The sequence below is a fragment of the Hemibagrus wyckioides genome, linkage group LG02 (genome assembly GCF_019097595.1).
Source record: "Hemibagrus wyckioides isolate EC202008001 linkage group LG02, SWU_Hwy_1.0, whole genome shotgun sequence".
In the NCBI taxonomy this organism is placed as follows: domain Eukaryota; kingdom Metazoa; phylum Chordata; class Actinopteri; order Siluriformes; family Bagridae; genus Hemibagrus; species Hemibagrus wyckioides.
Window position 1 is genome coordinate 23,782,120 of NC_080711.1, and position 24,963 is coordinate 23,807,082.

At 40.9% G+C, this 24,963-nt stretch overlaps 1 protein-coding gene across 3 annotated transcripts; it reads left to right on the forward strand.

Moving 5' to 3' along the window:
* abat (4-aminobutyrate aminotransferase) lies at positions 1 to 24,817 on the forward strand. Of its 3 annotated transcripts, XM_058404998.1 has the most exons (17): positions 1 to 129; positions 1,706 to 1,751; positions 9,602 to 9,750; positions 10,725 to 10,822; positions 10,998 to 11,027; positions 12,140 to 12,257; positions 16,079 to 16,128; positions 16,268 to 16,348; positions 16,764 to 16,856; positions 17,721 to 17,783; positions 18,930 to 18,993; positions 19,122 to 19,270; positions 19,523 to 19,660; positions 20,825 to 20,992; positions 21,463 to 21,609; positions 21,881 to 21,992; positions 22,393 to 24,817. In XM_058404998.1, exons 3-17 carry the CDS (start codon positions 9,687 to 9,689, stop codon positions 22,512 to 22,514), a joined length of 1,497 nt encoding a protein of 498 aa, XP_058260981.1. In that variant the 5' UTR covers positions 1 to 129; positions 1,706 to 1,751; positions 9,602 to 9,686; the 3' UTR covers positions 22,515 to 24,817. The 3 variants fall into 3 exon arrangements, with proteins under 3 accessions (XP_058260981.1, XP_058260962.1, XP_058260972.1); XM_058404979.1 differs by lacking the exon at positions 1 to 129 and having other exon boundaries at positions 1,598 to 1,751; XM_058404989.1 differs by lacking the exons at positions 1 to 129; positions 1,706 to 1,751 and adding an exon at positions 5,420 to 5,575.
* Positions 24,818 to 24,963: the final 146 nt, after the last annotated feature.

Sequence of the window (24,963 nt, forward strand, 5' to 3'; positions counted from 1 at the left end):
GGCTAGTATGAAGACGCAAACAAGTATTCGGTTTCTGAGTATTTATTTTTAGACGCTGCACCAGAGCAACTACCTTCAGGAAAATCCAGAAAAACTGAGAGGACTGAAAGGAGACTGAAAACTTGGCAAGTGTGTATGAAATGAACTGCTTCTCTCTCTCTCTCTTTTAATATTTCTTAATATAGATGGTCTTCAGACCTCAGCAGGTTAAACACATTCACTAGCTTTGTGTGCCTATAAAATGCTTTGTGTCTATAAAAATGAACAAAACTAATTTAGCCCCTATGGCAATTACATTTTTACATAACTTGTTTTAAATATGAACTTGTATTACCTGAACATTTACATATAATGATACAGGTCAAATGATTTGAATATGAATTCATTTGAAAATCTATGAAAAATATTTTTCTCACACATTTGCATTCAATATGCAAATTACCTAAAATGGAATAGAAAGACAAGCGATAGATGTCCTGAGAGAGATTTCCTCTCTGACTATTCTACATTTTGCAGGTGTGTTGGATTACAAGGGCTTTCAATTACCAAGTAGTGTGTCGTTCACAAACGAGTCGACTCTTTGAGCCGATTCTTTTAGGTGAACATAGTCGACTCTTGGAGCCAATTCCTTTAGGTGAACATAGTAGACTCTTTGAGCCGATTCTTTTAGGTAACCATAGTCGATTCTTGGAGACGATTCTTTTAGGTGACCATAGTCGACTTTTTGAGCCGATTCTTTTAGGTGAACATAGTCAACTCTTTGAGCCGATTCCTTTAGGTGAACATAGTGGACTCTTTGAGCCGATTCTTTTACGTAACCATAGTCGATTCTTGGAGCCGATTCTTTTAGATGACCATAGTCGACTCTTTGAACCGATTCTTTTAGGTTACCTTAGTCGACTCTTTGAGCCGATTCCTTTAGATGAACATAGTCGACTCTTTGAGCTGAAAATTAAGCCGAAGTCTAGCTGAAAATGATTTTTATTCATCGTCTGCTAACATCGTTAATTACGTCACATCTGAGTTGTGTGTCACAGCTTTATGAGATGTTCCTATAACTGCACGTGCGAAGTTTTATTCTTCTTATACCACAACAATTTATCAGTTTACAACTTTCAAAAGAACATCTTATCGAAGAGTTAATCAGCATCCTCAGCTCAATTTGAAGTAAGAATTCAACAGCAGTGTGGTATAATGACAAAGAATTGTGAGAAAAAAAACAGACCTAGCTATAGCTAGCAGCCATATTTGTAGTACATCTGATACCAGATACGAGCAGTGTAATCTTTCTACACAAAATATATCCAACTGGTCATTAGTTTACATACTTGCATGTTTTGTACATTTTCAGTAGGAAAAAATATGTGAGAAGGCTTTCGAAATGAAACAGGCTAGCTAACTAGCTAAAACCCTCTCACGTGCTAATGTACAAGCTCGAGAAGGAAACACTGGAAGAAGGCAGCTTCTCCATGAACCTGTCTAATTGTGGGCGGGAACAAGTGTAGATGAATTTCCTAGTTTCCTATTGGCCAACTCTGCTGACCACCTCTCTTTTTATTGGCTGAAGAGTATCAACTGGTCCATTACGACCCGCCCTCTTGTGCAGAAGCCAGTCTCCTAGCGACGTGTTGAAGTCTGAGCTTCCCGGTTCGGTTGAACAGCCTTGAATGATTATTATTTTCTTGTTTATTAAATTTTTCCTCAGGTTCAACTAAACGTGACAGCTTTCCGAAGAGAAGAAAACGTCCTTGGTGAGATTTTTATTTATTCTCATTACCCTTCGCCCTTTCTTTTGACAGCATGAACTATATACAGCTGTTCTCCATCATTACGATTTCGGGGCTCGCGCTATCGAATCGCAAGCGCAGTACACTGGAATCACTGAATATGCGCGAGCGAATGAATCGTGCACGCGCAGCCGAGTCGCGAGCTGCTTCTGCTTTCTCCTCACAGCTAAACGACTCCCGAATATCTCCCTTGCTCCAGGAGCGTTTAGTTCAGCACTTTCGAAATGGTGTCTCCTGCTCAAATCCGTCAGAAAACACTGAAATAAACTGATTCGCAACTGCTCATGTTTCGAGAGGCAACTGTTTCTGTCTGCAGCTAGCCAGCTAGCATTATAGATGTTTATTTCAGAATAGCTGCCAACTGACAGGATGAATCCGGTCGGAACCGGATCTAATTCCTCTTCACAGTCGGTTTACTGCAATTATTTACTATCTAACTACTGTAATTATTCATTAAATAAGACAAATAACTCGTTCATTGGTGAACATGATGTCTGTTATATATAGATCCGTATATACACTGAGTAGATTATTCTGTAAGTAAACGTGATTTAAAGAGAAGAGTAAAGGATGCAAAGTGATGCTCACGGTCATTAAAGTTGCAGCTGTAGAATGGCTTTATTATTATTTATTACTTGTACAAATAAACTGGAAGGTGTATAGAACATGGTTAGAAATAACAAGTGAAGTTTATTAAGCGGTCCGGTCCGGAATGCATGTTTGTTTCAGTCAGCAATTTATTGACACTTTGCAGGCTGGTGTACAGCGTGGGGAGGGCGGAGCTTCATGAAAATGGGCGGGGATATTTAAATGCCGAGTCTGGAAGGAGATTAGTGACTTAATTTTGGAAAACTTAGATGATGTGGATATTCCATGAATGGACAGTGTCCAGCTGGCACTGCTGTGAGCAGGTTTTCATGTGTAATGTTTTAAAAACTGAGGTGAAATTTGGGCCAACTTGATGTTCTCACCAAAGTGTCAGACGTATTTGTCATGCAAAACTCTTTCCGGGATTTGGTTAACACATGAGCAGGGTTTTATTCGGATCATTGCGTTTCTCAAACCGCTGTGTCCATGTATGTTGAAGCCAAGTGCTTGGTTCCTCTTATCAGTGCGATAATTCCGTGTTTCTCAGTTTCATCCTTGATTCTTGACTCTGCAGTTGTTCAGCAGATAATTGCGTATAGATAGTGGTGAGCATAAATATTCCACAGTGTTGCGTATGCTTTATATCTGCTGAATGAACCGTACTGATTGTGGAAGACCGTCAGTATTAAAGATGTCGGGTTTTCCTGTGCTCAGCGTGTTCCCTGTTTTAACAGCCGCCCAAAACGGCTTCCTTTCTAATTTTCTGGTTTAATATTTACGATTGTACTTGAACCTTCTGATCTGGGAGCTCAAAAAGCTCCAGATGTAGTACGTACCGTATAGAGATGAGTCAGTATTCTCAAGTTATTTGAGGAAGTTAAACTAAAGACATGAATGATGCTTGAAATTTTTGCAGTATGGTCTAACAGCTAGACGCAGCGATTAAAGGGTCCAAGGGCCTACTGTTTATATCCTCCTGCTTTGAAGACCAGAAGCTTTTGGGATCATCAATGCTTGTTCACAAGAAGTATGGTCAAGTTATTGCTGAGGTGTTCTCTCACTTCCTGTTTCCAGAAGCCCTAACAAATGACCTGAAAGGTTTGTGTTTATCAGGTCATGCTGCTCAACTGCTCTGTAGAGAGTTGAGAGTTTAGATCACGGTCCCAGATTTCTCTCTGGTGTCGTTTCTGTGGCAACTGCGGAGTAACATCTGAGTGTATTCTTTGCTCCAAAATCTAATTAGACCTCAATTATCTTTATCAACAATGCCCTGAAGGATCTATCCTCTATAAAAGGATAGTCATGTGATGATGGACACTCTGGTGTTTAATCAGAAGGTCTTGAAGCTTACTTACTGGTTTTGTTTGACTTGAATGTCTGTAGTATAACCAGACAAATGCATGGGGGTACATTGTGAAACATTCCTGACAAGGAGTTGGTTTCTGAGCTGAGGAATGTTCTGAAGTCTTGTGGAAACCATGCTGAGTTGTGGGTAGGATGTGTGGATGTAAAATGGACTGTTTGTTTTTATTGATTTACAGATCTCAGTTTTGTGTACCCGCCTTTCAGGATGATTTATTCAGCCGAGGTTCATATAGTGGCACGCAGTACATGCTGAATATGAGAGAGAGAGTCATTACCTGAACATGGACATGATTTCCTCTAGAGGTGCTTTAAAACCCTCCTGTTTCTCTGTAACAGGGTGACGTTTGACATAATTGGTCATGGAAATCGCGACATCTTTCCACACAGCCGTGTTGCGTGAATTACTTCACGCAATAATACTTTTAATTTTCACTACCAGAAAAATTTGAGTCCTGAACTTGCTGTAACTTGTTGAATTCAGATTGCCAACATTCAGAAAATTCTTATCCCTAATGAACTGAGGTGAAATTTGGGCCAACTTGATGTTCTCACCAAAGTGTCAGACGTATTTGTCATGCAAAACTCTTTCCGGGATTTGGTTAACACATGAGCAGGGTTTTATTCGGATCATTGCGTTTCTCAAACCGCTGTGTCCATGTATGTTGAAGCCAAGTGCTTGGTTCCTCTTATCAGTGCGATAATTCCGTGTTTCTCAGTTTCATCCTTGATTCTTGACTCTGCAGTTGTTCAGCAGATAATTGCGTATAGATAGTGGTGAGCATAAATATTCCACAGTGTTGCGTATGCTTTATATCTGCTGAATGAACCGTACTGATTGTGGAAGACCGTCAGTATTAAAGATGTCGGGTTTTCCTGTGCTCAGCGTGTTCCCTGTTTTAACAGCCGCCCAAAACGGCTTCCTTTCTAATTTTCTGGTTTAATATTTACGATTGTACTTGAACCTTCTGATCTGGGAGCTCAAAAAGCTCCAGATGTAGTACGTACCGTATAGAGATGAGTCAGTATTCTCAAGTTATTTGAGGAAGTTAAACTAAAGACATGAATGATGCTTGAAATTTTTGCAGTATGGTCTAACAGCTAGACGCAGCGATTAAAGGGTCCAAGGGCCTACTGTTTATATCCTCCTGCTTTGAAGACCAGAAGCTTTTGGGATCATCAATGCTTGTTCACAAGAAGTATGGTCAAGTTATTGCTGAGGTGTTCTCTCACTTCCTGTTTCCAGAAGCCCTAACAAATGACCTGAAAGGTTTGTGTTTATCAGGTCATGCTGCTCAACTGCTCTGTAGAGAGTTGAGAGTTTAGATCACGGTCCCAGATTTAACATTTTATGAGCTGTAATAGATGAAAAAAGTTTCCCTAAATTCTTAAATATTTTTGAGAATATTATTTCATTAAAAAACGGAGCAAAGATGGTGCACTGAGGCATAAAAACCTGACTAGCATGGCAGTGTTGAGCGTTAATTACCCAAAAAACTAAACATGGTATGTAATTATGTCTGGGAACTTTAGGATAGGAACATGCTATGAGTAGCTGCAAAGGTAGCAACGTGTCATAGAACCACTGTCGAGAGGCTTGAGCACCATCACATCCCTGCACCAAGAACCAGACGTGTCGAAGTGTGATCTGGAGCGAGTCCAGAGGGAGGAGGTTTGCGAAATTTTTGGCCAGTTGCAGCTGGATAGAAGAGAGACATGTTAGTTAGACATTAACTACATGAGGACTTTGCACAAGGTTCATTTGCACATCATTTCGGACCAGAAAGCGGTGCGTGAAGACACCTCCATCCCTCTGACCACCAGATTAGAGCTTTAAGGTTTGTACTGTTTATTTGGTTTGTTTTTGTCGTAGGGACTTGTCACCAACAACTTTTAAATCAGGTTTAAAGTGGGTATATGCTTCACGTGTAGTTCCAGCCAATGTTTCGGGTTCTCTCTGGTGTCGTTTCTGTGGCAACTGCGGAGTAACATCTGAGTGTATTCTTTGCTCCAAAATCTAATTAGACCTCAATTATCTTTATCAACAATGCCCTGAAGGATCTATCCTCTATAAAAGGATAGTCATGTGATGATGGACACTCTGGTGTTTAATCAGAAGGTCTTGAAGCTTACTTACTGGTTTTGTTTGACTTGAATGTCTGTAGTATAACCAGACAAATGCATGGGGGTACATTGTGAAACATTCCTGACAAGGAGTTGGTTTCTGAGCTGAGGAATGTTCTGAAGTCTTGTGGAAACCATGCTGAGTTGTGGGTAGGATGTGTGGATGTAAAATGGACTGTTTGTTTTTATTGATTTACAGATCTCAGTTTTGTGTACCCGCCTTTCAGGATGATTTATTCAGCCGAGGTTCATATAGTGGCACGCAGTACATGCTGAATATGAGAGAGAGAGTCATTACCTGAACATGGACATGATTTCCTCTAGAGGTGCTTTAAAACCCTCCTGTTTCTCTGTAACAGGGTGACGTTTGACATAATTGGTCATGGAAATCGCGACATCTTTCCACACAGCCGTGTTGCGTGAATTACTTCACGCAATAATACTTTTAATTTTCACTACCAGAAAAATTTGAGTCCTGAACTTGCTGTAACTTGTTGAATTCAGATTGCCAACATTCAGAAAATTCTTATCCCTAATGAAAGATCTCTTGGTCCCATGCCTGGTCCACAAAGTCTAAAAGCTCCACACCACTGTACACAGCGCTCCCAATAAAGCTTCCTAATCTTTATATTACCAGGAATGCTGTCATGTAATGCAGGTGTTTTAAAACCTCGCTGCCTCTTTGCTCCATTTCCGCCTAGCTTGTGAGGCGAGGTTGTGTAATACAGCAGTGATTAGCATCTTAATGGTCCCGGGTAATGGCTCTGCCGGGGAAGAATGCTCGTGTTGTTGCTTTTGCCTCACTCACGTGGAGAGTCATCTCCGGCTGTGCCAGGCTCCTCCTCGATACGCTTAGAAAATGAGCTCAGAGCTTAAGTAATCACCAGAGGCCTGGGTTGTTCTTTGTAAAATCAGCATGAAATGTTTCCCTGGTGCAATGGAGATCTGCAGAATAATGAGCCGGACTGCACCGGGGGCCCTCAAAAGCATCAAGAGGCGGGGGAAAAAAGGAGGAAATTGTTTCATCTACGAACTTGGACCCAAGCAGTGGAGAGATGTTAGACTGAGTAAAGAGATTTTTCACTGAATTCATTCCAGTTACATCAGTCCACATGCTGCGTGTAATCCAAACTCTGTTAATGTGCATTACAGGAATTGACTCTCAAGCTCCGAGGTGGGAAAATAACGCATGGTGAAAGGTTGGACTGGTCTCATGCAAGACCTGTCCGTTTTCCTACATCACTGTATGTCTTAGAAGATATTTTAGACTGGACCTAGCCTCTGGTGTAATTTCTACCCAATTGAGGAATCGGACTCGCAGAACCTGAGTAAAATGCAACAAAAACAAAACACGTTGTTTGCAGCATTGCTTGTGGTTTGCGAAAGATCCCCACAAGCTGTACATCACTAAGACACACCTATAGTCTGGCTTTTCTTCATATTTCTCTGATTGATTTATCTTTAACGTATATGCCGTGATGAAAATATGTGACTTCTCCTTAATCACAGCTGTACTCTTCCAGCTGAACTGAATCTCTCTCACTCAGAAACTTCAGTTCAATTCACACACTACATCTCAAGTGTCCAGGGCCTTGTGTAGCTCCTCTGTTACAAACCAGTTCCATCCAGTCTGGACGAGGGGGCTTCTGATAACACGTGCTGCTAGAAAATTCCTGCCAGAGCCAGCACTGTTACGCAACCGTCTCCCCCAAATGTGGAGCAGAAGGAAGACGTGCCTCCTGCGAGGAGAGAGAATAAAGACGCAGACAGAGACGGGATTCTCCAGCGTCTCATTCCACATTCTGGGATTCCTCCATATTTACAGAACGGCTGAGAGCAGTGAGCCGGAATTAGATTCCCTGGTGTTTATGTTTCTGTTTAAACTGACTTACGATGGTGGGCTCGGAGGGATGGACGGGATTGGTCCGAACTCCTTCGGAAGATGGAGGCAGAAAGATGAGGGATCGGCGAAACTATGTTCAATTGCATTTATATGCTCATTATTAAAGCTATAATTTGACAGCAATCAGAAAAACAGCCCTTTCTGTGCCCTACTTTATAGAAAGAGCTAGAGAGAATGTTTTTCAGTCAAAGCCCAGGTCTTGACTCACTATTAGAAGTGTAATTTATTTGCTGAGATTTATGTGACTGAAGAAAGCAGGAAAGAAATCATCAGCCAAAGTGCTTAAAATTCGTAAAGTTCTTTATCCTCAGTGTCAACATGGAGCCGTCTGTAAGCATATGGTAGACAAGGCAGGAATCAGGATTCCCTCATCTCCTTTTAGTCCAGACAGAGGTGGGAGTCGAGAGGTTTAACGGCACCTCAGAGCGTCAGAATTGGTCACCTTCGTAAAGTCTCAGCAGTGACCTGACAGAGGAGTCTCAAGGAGTGATCCTCAAGGAGTCTGCTGCGCTCTAATAATAGAGCTTTATTTACAAAATAAGTAGCTCCTGGAGGATAAGCGCAGCATGACATTTGCATGTATATAATAACCAGAGGTTTGTATGGTGTTGATTAGAGACTGTAGTCACTAGGGTGACCATTCTGATTCTCCGGAAAGATAGTCAGATGTGATTAGATATTGATCCTCGAGTCTTTCTCTTAAAGCCGTTTGGGTTGAGAGCTTCATAATAAATCGGAGCTTTGCTGACATTTCTTCCTGAACAGACTCATCACCGATGGCTGTGTTATTGATTCGGCGAAGAAAAGCACTGCGTCTAAAAGAAATGGATTCATTTAAAGCTGGAGAAATTACACAAGTAAACAAAAAGATTTGCCTCTCTCTGTGTTGCTGAGCCCTAACACTCGCATGCTCGTGACTGCTCCTTCAGATCATCTGAAAATAATCACAAAACTCGCATGGTGGAGATTTGTTTATCTTGTTTGGACATTAGAAGCAAAAGCTACTATAGACCGTTTTTCTTGTAGATGGGGCTCAAAATAACATTGATATAAAATTTATATAGCATTAATAGGACAAGCTGTTGTACCATGAGACAATAGAATGATTAGAAAATGGCTGATTACTCAGTTGTGTGGATGTTAAGTCTGTTGTTTTTGTCACCTGCATGACTCTGAGATGGGAAAGAATTCAGGGAAGATAAAACCACCATTTCGAACATAGAAAATGTTATTTGTCCTTGCAAAAAAAAAAAACCCTGAAAAGCTGGATTTTGTAATAATGCAACCATCTTGCCAAAAGTTTTGGGACACCCCTCCAAATCATTGAGTTCAGGGGTTGTGCTCGGTCTCTTAGTGCCATTGAAAGGAACTCTTAATGCTTCAGCTTACCAAGACATTTTTTGGCAACTTTTTGTGGGAACAGTTTGGGGATGACCCCTTCCTGTTCCAGCACTGCACACCAGTGCACAAAGCATGGTCCATAAAGACAGAGTCCTGGCCTGCACAGGGTTCTGACCTCAACCAGATAGAACACCTTTGGGATGAATTAAAGCGGAGACTGTGAGCCAGACCTTCTCGTCCAACATCAGTGCCTGACCTCACAAATGCACTTCTAGAGGAATGGCCAAAAATTCCCATAAACACACTCCTAAACCTTGTGGAAAGCCTTCCCAGAAGAGTTGAAGCTGTTATAGCTGCAAAGGGCGGGACAACTCCATATTACATTCATGTGTATGTAAAGGCAGATGTCCCAAAACTTTTGGCAATATAGTGTATGTGCAGAAAATGAGGAGTAATGTAGCTTTTTTAACTTGGTTTTGTTTGCTTTATTCCACAGGTGTTGTGAAAGCAGGTGTGCTCTGAGCCCCTGTCTCTCTCTCTCTCGCTCTCGTTTTGTCTCTGTCCTTTTCTAAGAGCTCTACATGGCACTCCTCAGCCGCAACCTGACTCTGTCCCTCCAGCGGAACCTGCGCCTTGTGGCTCCAGGTAAAAAAACAGAACATTTCAGACAGAAAGCATCATAAAATCATATGTCCCTTGACCAGCGTTTATGGGCTGGATCGACTGTTAAGGCCAAGCTGATATCATTAAAAGAGATCACGGTTTAACAAGCAAGCACTTTTCACAGTCTAGAGTCCAGACTTTTATTAACACCAGATTGAAAACTGTGTGAGCGAACACGAATCAGTAGCTTAGATAAGATACCTAGAGCGGAAAGATTAAAGAAGATGGGTGTGTTTAGTATGGTGTTGAGCCACACAGTGAGCCCCTGAACAGTGCTGGAGCCATGAACTCTGTTCTTCTAGAAGGTTCCCTCTCATTTAGAGAGAGCTGTCACACAAAAATCTCCCAGCTGTGTGTAATCAGGTTGCGATCTAAAGAGCATCAAATCCGTAGTCTGAGATCTATCCGAACTTTCTGTGAACCCGAGTGTTATGTGGATGGGGACGGGGTTATCCAGGAAGAGATCACGCCCAGTAGGAAGGAAATGTTTCACTAGAGGATAAAGGAGATCACACAGAGCAACTGTAATGTTTACAGTTGTATCATTCTAAGGGGATTAGTGGAGTAAATTGTGGCAGGAAAAAAAAGTGTGTAAAAGTTTAGTTAGTCGTTCTATCAGTTCTGTAAAGTTATGTTTATTTAGTAGTTAGTTATCTGTGGTTTTCTGTTCTGATCAAATGGATGTCTTTAGAAAACCTCTCTACTTTTGATATGTTAACGATCATGAAGAATCTGTTAATATGTAGATTAATTAGTATTAGTATCGCGTCTTCTAACGACTTTTTGAGCTGCTTTCCTATTATTAAACCCTCCACTGGCAGAACACTTCAGCTTCAACTTTACAGCATTATTTACAGCCGGCCCGGTTTAAGTTTATGATTACGACTAATATATATATATATATATATATATATATATATATATATATATATATATATATTATTTATAACCCACAGGCTGCAGATATGTCAGTCAGACAGCCACGAAGACCGTTTCCGAGTTTGAATACGATGCTCCGTCCATGAAGACTCCTGTCCCAGGGCCCAGGTCAAAGGTTTGATCTCATCCTCTTCCCCTTGCTTAGCACATCTTTACATTATTAAAACCTCAAACGGGACATTCGTCCTTTCACGTTAGCATTATAACTCGTTTGCTGCTTGCTGCGCTCCCACGACGCATTGCGCAACGTTCAACTGTGACTGTCGTTTTTTCTCTTCCTCTCTGAACAGGAGCTGACAAGACAGCTGGGGGAAATTCAGGTCAGTGCTGCAGTTTGCTCAGAATACTGAATCATGCACACTGTAATTGTGTAAGCTTTAAAGAAGAGTTATAAAGTCAGTCTGTGGAGGTTTGGCAGCTGGACTAGGGGTCAGATAACCTTAATATACCCCTCAGTGCTCCAGCTCTCAGGTTTAGTCCATCACTGTGTGTGTGTATGTGTATGTGTGTGTGTGTGTGGTGTAATTCAGGAAATGCCTTTGGGAGTTCTGGTTTGTTTTTCTCACCCCAGCAACAGTGAGCCGACATTCTGCAGACTGCTGCGGTGTGAATAAGAGGGCTGATTGGTGCTGATAGTCAGGGGATTGAAGTTAACAGCACCAGTTTGTTCATGTGCAGCTCACACACTCTGGACTCATTTCTGTAATATACACACAGTGTAGCAGTGTTTCTTTAGCAGCGTGTGAACTCATGTCATGCAGCAAGCTGTGAAGGTTTTGATATTAAAGCTGACAGGAAGTAGAGAGAAAGGGAGCATAAAGAAGTACTCTTTGTGTCCTTTGCGGTTATGGGCATGTTGCGACACAGCCCTAATTCACCCGGTTCTTTAGTCCAAATCGTAATGTGATTATGTTTATTATAGCGCTGCTATCATCACAGATTTTATTACTCTTTGTCTGGAGAAATGTGTCTAAGCACTACTGATTTTCATCATAAAGTTCTCGACACTTTATTGAAACATATTACAGGTTACCGGGGCTTATTTTTTCTCTCAGGTCGAAGCTGTTTTTCTTGTCGTGCAGCAGCAAACCAAAACAAATGACATGAGCCAAGCTCCTCTGTTTACACGACTAGACTGATTAGTTCTGCTGACTTTTCCGTAACAGCAGCTCTGACAGGATCCCTGTTAGGACCAACCGTCCCTTTAAACCTTCTCCATAACACTCGAGCGTTGATGAACGCTGACGCAGCAGACGCTTTTAAAAGGCGCTGTGTGGTCCTCGAAGAAATTTTCACAGAGCTCAGTGAAGTAGCAGCTGTCGAATGGAGATCATTTTAACACACACTATGAGTCTTATTTCTGAGATGATGCAAAATCCAACGTCATACACTCGTTTCATTATCGCTCTGTTTTTGTGTTTTCATTTTACAGAATGTGGGAGCAATTAATTTCTTCTGTAACTACGAGGAGAGCCGGGGAAACTACCTGGTGGATGCTGACGGCAACCGAATGCTGGATCTGTACACACAGATCTCGTCTGTTCCTCTGGGTACGTCCTGTGATGTGATTTTTGCACATCAGTCTGTTTTTCAGGCTCCATGAGCTGCCGTGTTGCATTAAGAACTCTAAACTCATTATGAGCGCCTGTGATCGGTCAGATTATTCACACTCGGGTTGACCTTCATGTAGTGAGCATCTAAATAGCTCACTATAGTTCACACTACATGAGACCGATGCGAAGAGACGCAGTGTTAAAAAAAAAAAAAAATCAAAATGGTGTCAGGGCTGGGTCAGGGCTGTTCTGGCAGCAAAAGGGGGGGGGGGCCAACACAATATTAGCCAGGTGGTCATAATGTTATGCCTGATTAGTGTAAGTAATAGGACCATTAAATATATTTGTGTAGATAAGTAAAATAAAAAAAAACTTTCACGTGAATGAATGAAATCAGGATATTTCTTTCTACCGTGTGTGTGTATTAGAAATAGAGAGCTGTTTCTACACATTCCCATTTCTCCAGCACTCATAAGCCGAACTTTTTGCCAGACGAATGATAGTAAACATGACCAGAAGTGTGTAGCTGACCTCAAAGTTGGAAATAAAAGCTATGGAGATGGAGAGTGTGCATGATATAAGATAAACTCATCGTCTTAGAAATGATATTGTGTAGCATAAAGCATATGAAGATTTGGAAATGTATTTAATCGGTTATATAAACAGATATTCAGAGAGATGACCAGAAAATTAAGTTTTTATCATGAGAAATGTCAAGGGAAATGTTCCAGTGTGTTCTAATATAATACTAATACATATACTGTAGTAATCTGTGTGTGAGGTTTCCCGTGTGGTGGTCCACGCTGGAGCAGGATGTTTGTTAACCTTTACGTTAGCCGTGCCTGCTGGGAGAACTGAGGCTGACTGATGAAGCATGACTGACCGCTGGAGAGACGGAGCTCAGCAGAATATTCTCCATCTCTCTCTCTCTCTCTCTCTCTCTCTCTCTCTCTCTCTCTCTCTGTCTCTACATCGTATATTTACTCATACATACAGCATCCCACATCATCTCCTCCACAGCACAGCACACAGTCATGGGTTTGCTCAGCGATCCTGTAAATATTCAATCAGTTCTGACAAATTGAGTGAGCTCAGATCTCATCTCTCTCTCTCTGTCTCTCTCTGCTACCTGCAGATATGATGAGATTAATCTGATTTGATTTCTTTCCCCCGCTTCTTCAACATCATAAGACAGGACACAAATGAATAGTGGACAGAAATGATGAGTGGACAGCACTGCCTCAGCACTATTCAGCCACTTCACACTGTGATGTTTATTACAACCAAGCTGATTTGTGCTCTCAGATAACGAGAGAGAGAGAATAAGTGCTTCAGCTATCGCCAAAACACACTTACAGGAAAGAAATGAGATCAGACTTCACCTCTGTCCAAGCTCTGAAAGCTCCCTGGGATCCGTTGACGTTGTAGCCGCGTTTCTTGCACCCAGAGAACTAGAAAAGAGCTGGCATTCTCTCCATGTGTGGCTTCAGTAAATATTAATGTGTGGGGTGCTAGTAATTTAGAACACTCTACAGAATGTATAGATCCCCGCAGCTTGTTTTTATAAAGGGTGCCAATAATTTTGGTCACTCTGTGTAGCCTGTGCTGATGATCAGGGCTGTAGACAATCACACAGAAATGTGTTCATCCAGCATGTGAGGATTTCTTCAGCTTCATGCACAGGGAACATACACACACACAAAAAGAGAAAGAGGTCAGTGCACTTCAATGTGTACACGTGTGTGTAATATGAGCTCTCTGACCCCCTGAGGAACTGTGTGTGTGTCATAGAGAGGTCTGGTGCTCCAGATAAGGCCATGTGCTCAGGATCACAACAGAGCTTCCGTTCTCCCGAGCTAGCATCTGTCTGTTAGCTTGCACTGAACAGACTCTATATAGCTATATAAAGCCTCTGCTAGCTCGCTTAACATTTATCTCTGTAGTTAACTACAGCATCTATTTGATTAAACCTTCTCAATACAGCTAGCAAAGGAGTCTGTCATCTTAAATCTTCTTTATATAGCTAACTAAACCATCTGTTCACTTAAACCCATCCTCATCCTCTGGAGCCATTGCTCTGTTTTTCCCTTTTCTCTCGCTAAGGCTGATTATTTTTTTCCATTCGGAAATAAATCAGTGTAATTTATTAGGTTTCTCAGTCGAACAATCCCAGTTAAAGCAGATTTTTTTTTTTTTTTTTTTGAAATAGTAGATTTTCTAACTTGCACTGTACTTGCCTATGGTTTAAACTTTATTTTTCAGGTTATTTGTAGTCAGATATTTTTCAAAACTTGATTATTGTATCTTCAGTGCTATGGTTTATCAGGACAGAATGTTAGCAGGGACTTTATGAATCTCTGTTCTCCAGACTGCTTCCATTGGTTTAAAGCACATGAACAGACACAATGAGCACAAGAACAGAGCTGGTGATACAGAAAGAAAACCCATGGCAGGAAACACACAACTTGGCGTGATCAGCCATTTAGCACAGCACGCTGAGAATTTCTGGACATCATTACATCATTGTAGCAGAGGGTCATGTTGAGGAAACGGTCTCTGCTGGTGGTTAGAGGAACTGCTCTGCTCAGGCTTATGTAACCAAAACCAAAGTCCGAAAAATCCAGTTCCTGCTGGTTTACAACACCGCTCTACACTTCAACATTCACGTGAAAACCTTTAGCAGCTGTGTTGGATTTAGTACCACATTGAGCCTGTGAAGCTATACCCTGTACCTTCATATCCCTAAACCTGCAGTATGTAACACCTACTCAGGCAAATGTCACTGTATCATATCAGGGTTTTTGTTTGTTTGTTTACCCCTAACACTGTTATCTTGTTCCTTACAATTAAATTTTCTCCTGTTCATCTGTATGGAGATCCAGTTACCTTAAAAATCCTTGCACATAAAGACTGCCATGTCTGCATCTTTAAACATTCTGCTTTCATCAAGCCTTAACATCCAGTGCGCTCTCTCTCTCTCTCTCTCTCTCTCTCTCTCTCTTTCTCTCACCTGATCTAAATCATTTACATAAATTTGTGTAATTTGGCTAAACCACACGAAAGAAACTGCTACAGAAGCCAAGCTAGTGGATGTTTAACCATCTTTGCACAATAATTTGCCTGCTCTGAGTCTGGAGCATGGTCCAGCTGATGACCTCTGACCTGGGATATAACACGACTCTACATAGTGCGCCAAAAAAAAAAATACTATATCGGCAACAGGAGTAATTTCATTGAGAAAGGACATGCAGGAAATGAATTAGACCTAATATCAGAAATTATGGAATCTTATTCACCTCTCCCAATGAAATCAGTAACTGAGAATTAATTAGGAGGTAAATTGTATGATTGTATTAAAGAGGAAGTGCTGGATGTTGAGACTTTTGCATCCCAGCCTGTGAATAAAGAAGGATATTCACGGAGAGATTTTATCTTTGTCTCTCTCTATTAATGTTTGTTTAAAATTGCTGTGATAGAAGCGTACTTTCTCATTTTCGAACATCGAGATGATTGTGTATGAAATGAGTTGAATTGACCCTTAGACATGATTTGCTTCAGGTGCTGCTTAACAGAGGCAGAGCCGCAGTCGTATTTACAGAAGTGTGACCCATCGAATCAATTAGACTCTCATTATCCGCAGCTGATATTCTCCACTGCCTCCAGACTCATTGTGGTTAGAGCAGCGTGGGTTTGTTTGTTCAGTACACAGCATATGGTATATAGAACATTACCTGATCCCTCTCCAACAAAAAAAAAGCCTACACAATTAAAGCCATGTGCATGTATTTGTTTAATATTTACATTGTGATTTTATACAGGTTATAATCATCCAGCTTTGATGAAAGTGCTCTCCAGTCCCAGCAATCTGGTAAGACGACATTGCAGTCACATACAGTGTGTGAGTAGTGATGTAGGCAAGGCTGAAGATCCTCGGGTCTGACCGTATGGCCGCCTTTTCCATTTCCCTAGCCCTTAAATGTTGTTCGCCTTTTCTCCTGTTTTGTCAGAGCGCGTTTGTTAACCGACCAGCCCTGGGAATTCTGCCACCGGAGAACTTTCCTGAAAAGCTGACTGAAAGCCTGCTTTCGGTGAGAAAATCTTTATAAAGCAGCCTGAGCCTTAAAAAGTGCTACTCAAATGACCCACCCAAGATGTAATCATTTCTGTGTGTAAAGTGTCTAAAATGTGTGTTTATTTGTGATAATTCAGTCTGGATTCATTTTAGAAACCGCCTCCAGCTTGTTGCAAATAGTCTTTGTGCTGTGAGGGCATAAATAGGTCCTTATTTATTTATTAATTTTTTTAAAATAAGATACCAGATGATGCATAATAATCATAGCTATAGACTTCAGTTCTGTGAGCATGATCACCTCAAGACCTCAATAGGCAAGAACCAGAACAAGTTGACTGTAGCTTCTTTAATTAAGAGAATCACTGATCTAAGGCATTGCTTTTGGTATATAAAGTGTAAAATCCCCTTAACCCTAACCCCTGCCCCACCAGATCGCTCCCAGTGGAATGACCCGGGTGCAGAACATGGCATGTGGCTCCTGCTCCAACGAGAACGCCTTCAAGGCTATGTTCATCTGGTACAAAGTGAGTGCACAGTTAATGCCACACGTATATACACGGATCAGGTATAACATTATGACCAGTGCCAGGTTAAGTGAATAATTGTGATGGTCTCCTCATCATGGCACCTGTTAGTGGGGGGGATATATTAGGCAGCAAGTCAACATTTTGTCCTCAAAGTTGATGTTAGAAGCAGGAAAAATGGACAAGCGTAAGGATTTGAGTGAGTTTGATAAAAGGGCGAAAATTGTGATGGTTAGACCACTGGATCAGAGCATCTCCAAAACTGCAGCTCTTGTGGGGTGTTCCCGGTCTGCAGTGGTCAGTATCTATAAAAAGTGGTTCAAGGAAGGAACAGTGGTGAATCAGAGACAGGGTCATGGATGGTCAAGGCTCATTGATGCACGTGGGGAGAGAAGGCTGGACCGTGTAATTCGATCCAACAGACGAGCTACTGTTGCTCAAACTGCTGAAGAAGTTAATGCTGGTTCTGATAGAAAGGGGTCAGAATACACAGTGCAGGACGGGTCAGGGCTGTTTTGGCTGCAAAAGGGAGGTCAATACAATATTAGGCAGGTGGTCATAATGTTATGCCTGATCAGTGTACACGCTTAAAGTCTCCAAATATGACAATATAAGTCTTACTGTTGAAAGGTGTAATGAAATTGAATTATTTTTATTTAGATATCTAATGCTTGGTATTGATGGATCATGATGCAGTATAATTCAGTCATTTTTCTCCATATAATAACATTTTAGTCTCATTTGCTAAAACAAGGCATTTCATTCCTGAAATATCTCGTCTTTTTTTAGTATATTCTGTACTACAAAAGTGTATCAAAGTAAAACTACATAGGAAATCATTTATTTTGTGTGATTCATATCTAGAACAAAGAGAGAGGCACCAACAATCCTTCACCAGAGGAAACCAGCTCCTGTATGATTAACCAGGTAACTAACTATTACACCAATCTACTCAATCATCTACTACATCGGTCATGAGAAGTATTATTTAAGTACAGAGCCCTCTGAAAGTATTTGAACTGCAAGGTCAGTCCTTTTGTTTTTGCTGTAAACTGAAGACATTCGGGTCTGAGAGCAAATTCATCGGGTAAAGAGTTGGTGTTGTCACTGAACATTGTTTTGGGGTTTTTCTTCACGGCTCTCACAATGTTTTGGCATTAAATGTTGTTCTTTTCCTTAGACAACCAGCCGAAGAGGGATTTATGTTCAAAGATGAGTGGATTTATATGTTCTGTGTTGTTCAAGACTTCTAGATGTAGATATCAGGAAATGAAAGCTCTAGAAGAAGAACTTGTCACCACACGTACATTACAGCACAGCGGGATGCTTTTCTTTGCAAATCCCAGCTGAGGATGTTGGGGTCAGGGCACAAGGGGAAATAATATGATGCATGACCCCTGGAGCAGAGAGGGGTAAGGGCCTTGCTCAGTTGCCCAGCAGTGGCACATTGGTGGTGCTGGGGCTTGAACCTTGATCAACACGCCAGAGCCTTAGCCACTTGAACCAACACTGCCCCCTATCATCTGATATCATACCTCTGTTATCTCATATTCATCTCTTGAGCTCAAAACCAAATGTTTTTATTGTATATTAGGAACAGTGGACTTGCTGTTCCAATACTTCTGGAGGGAAATGTATCATATGTAAAAATTATACCGCTACAGTCCATCAGTTTATTTTATTTATATTTATTTTAGTTAATCTGAAAAATATAATTTGAGCAGTTGTTATAACCATTATAACAAAAATATTTAGCGCATTTACTAAAGCTGTAGCTTCACTGGAACAGTCTCGGCCTGAACATGTCCCTGAGCAATTAAAGATAAACACCTTGTTTGTCAGGTTGGATCAAAATAAACACCAATGTTTAAATTGTACTACTGCTTTGGCTGATTTTTTTTTCTTGGAGTTTAAATGTAGACATATTCATGTGATTAATCCAAAGACTTCCTGGCTGTTTGAATAAACACCAGTGTCCTGCTTAGTGTTAAACTCCACATCTTTAAAATGATCACACTAATCAATCCGTCATAAAGGAAAAGGCTTTATCTGTGTATCTGTGTGTGTTTGCAGAGTCCTGGATGTCCAGATCTGAGCATCCTGTCTTTTATGGGAGCGTTTCACGGGAGAACTCTGGGTAAGTCTGACCAGTGCCTTGTTGAATTCCTTTAGCGCATCCAGGCACCTCCTGACCATTCAGATCGATTTCTCCATATCTCCAAACCAGTCGTTACTCTGTCATTACAGCTGTTCATTCTTTCTCAGGTTGCTTGGCCACGACTCATTCCAAAATCATTCACAAGCTGGACATCCCATCGTTTGACTGGCCCATCGCGCCCTTCCCCAGGCTCAAGTATCCGCTGGAGGAGTTTGTTCAAGAGAACGCCCAAGAGGAGGCTCGCTGTCTGGAGGAGGTCACGCTCACTTAATGCCTGAATTACTCATCTTTGTAGTGATTTATCCACCATTACTATAGCAACCATGACTGAACATGTTTAGTGACCTCACACTCGGATATCATATTGTGTAGCCCCGCCCACAAATCCACTTATACAGATGGATTAGGAATTTAATGCTCATTTAAACATCACATTTTGATTCAGTAGGACATGTTAACGATTAGTCATGCTAGTGTTAGTGTAAAATTCCCCCCGTGTGTGGTTTAGGTGGAGGATCTGATTGTGAAGTGGAGGCAGAAGGGCAAACCCGTGGCAGGTATCGTCATTGAGCCCATCCAGGCGGAGGGAGGAGACAATCACGCGTCACCTGACTTCTTCATCAAACTGCGCAACATCGCTCGCAAGGTAACTAAACTAAGTAGGGTGTGAAGCTGTGTTTAGACCAACTTTATTTCCACGTTCGGATTTTTAATAAGGACATTTATAAGAAACCTGCACAGACTGCAAGAGCTCTCCTGAACAGATTATTGTGGTTATTTTTAGCTCGCTCTTGAATCATCTCGAGGATGTAAATAATGAATAAATGATGATCTTATGAAATAGCTATAAAAAAAAAAATTTAAAAAAAAAGCACAGTGCATGAGGAAGTGAGCACATGGCACTCCTCGGGCGATTCCTCTCCTCATCTGCTCCGATTTCTGTCATCTCAAATCAGACCAAAAGGAGCAATGGCTCCATGATGGCCTCAAAAACCATGCGTGACTGAGGAACTCGCTGACCTCTCTCTGACTCTTCCTGCTGGAGTGTGCTTCAGTTTTAAGGACACGCACTTTGTTGTGGTTTGTAGCTGAAGTGGTGATGGATATTTTTCAATGTGGTGGGCTGTGGTGGTTTTTTTGAGAGAGTGCAGAGAGAGTAATAGAATTCGACCACAAAGGTTAAGATCATTCCTTTTGAGCACAGCACAGGTTAGATTTATAGTTCTAGTATCAGATTATGAGCTGGACAATCCATACACAGACACACAGCCATCATTAAATTGACATTGTGGGCCTTTTTTTTGTTTGACACTATTAATAATTAAATTATAATACACCAGTTGTCACTTGTTTCATTAGAATCATGTTTAAAGCTGATATTGTGTTAGATATGAATAGAGCAGGATTGGAAAAGTCAAAAATGATAAAGTAAATGCAGCTTGGAAAAAAGAAAAAAAATTGCAAACTGAAGATAAAACATTGCAATCTTGCAATTAAACGATTTAAAAAAAATAATAATAAAATAAAATGTTAATATAATAATAATTTGAAAATAATATTATTAATATTAATAATTTATTAATAATAAAATAAAATGTTGGCCACATTTTCCTGTAGGAGGCCAGTCGTCATTTGTGTTACAATAATAATTATTTATTTATTTTCAATTTTATGGGCTTATTTTTGTTCAGTGTATGTATTATATATTTCAGCCAGCAGTCCTAGAGCTCTGACACTTTGTCTTGCTGTGTTAGTGTGTGAATGGAATGAGGTTTGAAGCTGATGCGTTTCTCCGCCTGTCTTTTTTCAGCATGGATGCGCCTTCCACGTGGATGAGGTTCAGACGGGGGGCGGAGCCACCGGAAAGTTCTGGGCTCACGAGCACTGGGGCACAGACGATCCCGCCGATATCGTCTCCTTCAGCAAGAAGATGCTCACAGGAGGCTACTACCACAAAGACGAGCTGCAGCCTGATAAGGTACGTGATAAGGTTTTCCTGCGTTGCTTGTGTTTTATTTATATGTGTGAGTATTTAGTGGTAGTTACTAAATCAGGGTCCTATATCACAGCATTATAAACATAAACATCTGGAGAATGCACAGTTCCTAAAATAGCTTCTTTGAAAAGATTGTAAGGAAAACAGTAATTACAATCCTGTGTCACATTTCAAGATCAAACCCAGTCATTGTTACTTACCGCTGCAGACTGTCAAGCTGTCCTGGATTACTGAAAAGCTTTAATTAACACTTCTGAGTACGAGCGTTCCCACAGCACACCTATTACAACTGAGCAAACAGCGCCCTCTAGTGCTCTGAGGAACTTTCTGCATGTTTACCTTTCGTCTTTTACAATGGAAACAAAGACAGTAATAATCTCCGCATGTTTCGGCTAGCGGAATCATTTTACTGAGCTGAAAATGAAGCATTAAAATTCGGTGTCGTGGTTCAGGGTTACAGAATCTTCAACACGTGGATGGGAGACCCGTCCAAGAACCTGTTCCTCTCAGAGGTGCTGAACGTCATCAGGAGAGAGAACCTTCTGGAGGAAGTGACTCGCTCTGGGAAGACTTTGCTGCAGGGACTGTATGAACTGCAGGTAACTCGTGTGGCTTCTCTGATGAACCTTGTCTAATTTATTCTTTGTGGGTTTTGTGAATAAATTCATAAAACTGATGTTTTATTGAATGCTTTGGGTTCGTTTGGAATTATTTTTATTTTGTTATTTTGGTGGTTCAGCTCAGATCTGCCCTCTAGTGGATAGTATCATGGTCCTGAATGAGGTCCTGAAAAAATCCTGTAACACCTTATTCACAGATTTCCCTCCCTCCCTCTCTCTCTCTCTCTCTCTCTCTCTCTCTCTCTCTCAGTCTCAGTATCCTCACCTCCTGAGTCGAGCCCGTGGTCAGGGCACCTTCTGTGCCATCGATACCCGTGATGATGTCACTCGGGACAAACTTCTGCTCAAACTCAGGGACAAGGGTAAGCGGGAACACACACTGAAGAATTAAAAATAAAAAAACACTCCATTTCTAACTCTGGTCAGTGTTTGTATAGGAAGTTGTGTGATTAACCACTAAATTAGCATTTAGGCTTTTATTTATATATAAAAGGAGGATTAATTCAAGACAATACAAATAAATAATATTACAAATAAATAAAATAAAACAGTTTGAGGCTCCATGTCTTCAAAATAAACACAAAAGTAATCTAATTAATAATGATTGATATATATTTTCCTATATAATTACACTAAATGCTTGTGTGAAGTGACACTGAAGCTGGGAGATGCTACAGGATGTTTCACAACATGATGAGGATCATTAAAAGATGCAGAATGCTGCATCATGCCTGTTTTCCTCACCCTCGTGTCTCTCCTCAGGCGTCCTCCTAGGCGGCTGCGGTGAAAACTCCATCCGCTTCCGTCCCGCTCTCGTCTTCAAAGACTACCACGCTCATCAGTTCCTCAACATCTTCAACGACGTGCTGTCCGGGTACAAATAAAGAGTCGTGGAGAATCCCAGCAGAACAAGCACAAGGGTCCAAATCCCCATGAACGGGTGGTTTCCTCCCCCTTACACGCTCTCACTCTCACTGTTTTTTCTCTTTTAACCTTCTTCTTCACTGTTTAATTATTTGTTTAATTTCAGTCACTTTAAGAGCTCACTTTCTCCACACTTTCTCACTATAACGAGCACAGCGGGGTCAGGAGTATTGCACTGGATCAGTATCAGTACACTCTTAAGATTTAAGTCTTTAATCAGCCTGAGGTGTGGTTCTGGGTGTTGATGCGTCAGTCTTTAGCATTAAAGGAGTAAGTGACGTGTTGGGTAAGTAAAGGTTATTTTAAAGGAGCAGTTTGTATTTTTAGGGCTGGTTCAGTAAACTGAGCTCGCTGTTTCTTGCCCAGAAAAATGTAAATAAATGAAATGATATTATTAGAATTATAAAAACACTAAATTTAACACTAAAATTACAAACTGCACCTTTAAGGTGATGACTGGTTTCCTCAGTCAGACTGAAGCACATGAATAAGCAGTAAATCCAGGACAAGCTCAAATATAAACCCTCTACATCTACCTCCGAGCAAACAGAGGCTCTGTAAAGGGTAAGAAGCCCTCATGGAAAAATTCTGAGGTGGTTAAACTGAACGGCACAAAAAATACAAACGGGTCACTGTGATTATTAGGTGTGTATCATGCCAGCTATTCAATGACTTTATTAAAGGTCAGGCTTTCCCACAATGCTGTACTTCAACACAAGAAGCTCTCTCTCTCTCCTCTCTTTCTCACACACACACAAGCAAAGCTGAACTATCAGCCCAGGTGTGTGGTTTAACCTAACCCTGGTCCTTGAGTATTTCGTATTGAGTAAAATGTCACCGGATCATTCGGGACGGCCAAATGATGAGTTTTCCAGACTAATACAGGTCTTCATACCTCACATTCAGTACCATATCAATATTACACATCCATTTGGTTTTACTGTAGTGTAGTTGGCTAGATAGCAGGCCTTTCCTGAGTCCATGTAGCTGCTGATGTTTCCATCATAAATTAGGAAGGAGCTAATGACTTGTAGGGAGAATGTGAACGAGGCTGTTTTTGTTTTGTTTCGAATACTAACATTAACAAACGTCTTAAACTAGCTGCACACGCACAAAGCACAAGCCACAAAGCCAAGCCACATATAAACACACAGGGTTTTATCCGATCAGTGTCCGGCGTTCTGAGGTCCGGGAAAAAACTACTGATCTGTACCATCGCTCATCTCTGGAGCGGTACCCCTTAACGTTTGGTATTTCTTCCACCATAGACAGTCAGTCATGTGCCTTTTATTATTAATTTCATACATAATTAGCGTTAACAAGTTAACAAGTTTTCTAGGTGAAAGATCCATGTTGAAGGTACAGATCCTGTAGATCAGTGATAGTCGTCCCCCCCCCCGAGTGTTTACAAGTTCTTCTCCAGCCTTGTTTGTTCACATCCCTTTTAATAAAATAAGTTCAGGAGCTGAAAATAAAATGCAAAAGATAAGTCGAGAGTGCAGAAACCACTACAGTGTGACTCCAGGATCTCGATCATACACACCACACTGCTGCGAGAAGCTGAAATCCAAACTCCAGTGATCTCCTAAACCAAACCTGGTGTTTTAGTGTATCAGGAAAATCCAGCTGCCATTCTTCCCAAATCCAACCTGCTCAGTCTGACCTTCGTAGCCGTGATAAGCGAATATAGAAACCGTGATAGACACACTAACGACCGAACATGACAGATTTTCTTTCCCCGCTCCAGATATTTATTTATGAGGAAATGTTAAAGAGCTTCTCATCACTCCCACCCCACCCCACCCCTCCATCAGTCATTAAGAGTCCATCATGGAGACACTAACTTCTACAGTAAACTAGATGATGTGTAGATTATTTTTGAGATAAATGTCGGTAATGCTGTACAGTGTCCCGTTTGTCCATGTAAAGTATCTAAAAGGTAGTTAACGTTCTTCTGTTGTTAATATAGTGGACAGATGGAGTGTACAGATGTAGAAAATACTTACAGCTGCTCAGTTATATATAGAGAAAGAAAATCCCAATATATGTGACGACTCTGTGCCCATCTGTTTTATTTTTTTGGCCAAGTCAGTATTGTATAGAATTGTGAATTATGTTAATCAAACTAACAACAATTTCAGAAATGATCTATCATTGCCATGTTTGTTTACTGTGTGAAATAGGATATAAAGTGTAATTATTCTCTGTTTAAATATTGTCGAAGCAATATAAACACAACCAGAAATAAATCTGACTTTTTTGAGTTTGACTATTTTTATTTATTTATTTACTTATTTTAAAAAGAAGAGGATGTTCCGGTAAACATATCAATATGTTTTGGTTTATTGATATTTTAAAGGACGTCGTGTTCAGTGTCCAAACATTTTAAGCACTGTGTTTCCTAACCAT

Coding starts and splice junctions, on each gene's coding strand:
- abat (XM_058404998.1), top strand. CDS start 9,687: ATGGCACTCCTCAGCCGCAACCTGACTCTGTCCCTCCAGCGGAACCTG. Junction 11,028..12,139: donor GACAGCTGGGGGAAATTCAG/GTCAGTGCTGCA, acceptor TTCATTTTACAG/AATGTGGGAGCAATTAATTT. Junction 16,857..17,720: donor CTATGTTCATCTGGTACAAA/GTGAGTGCACAG, acceptor ATTCATATCTAG/AACAAAGAGAGAGGCACCAA.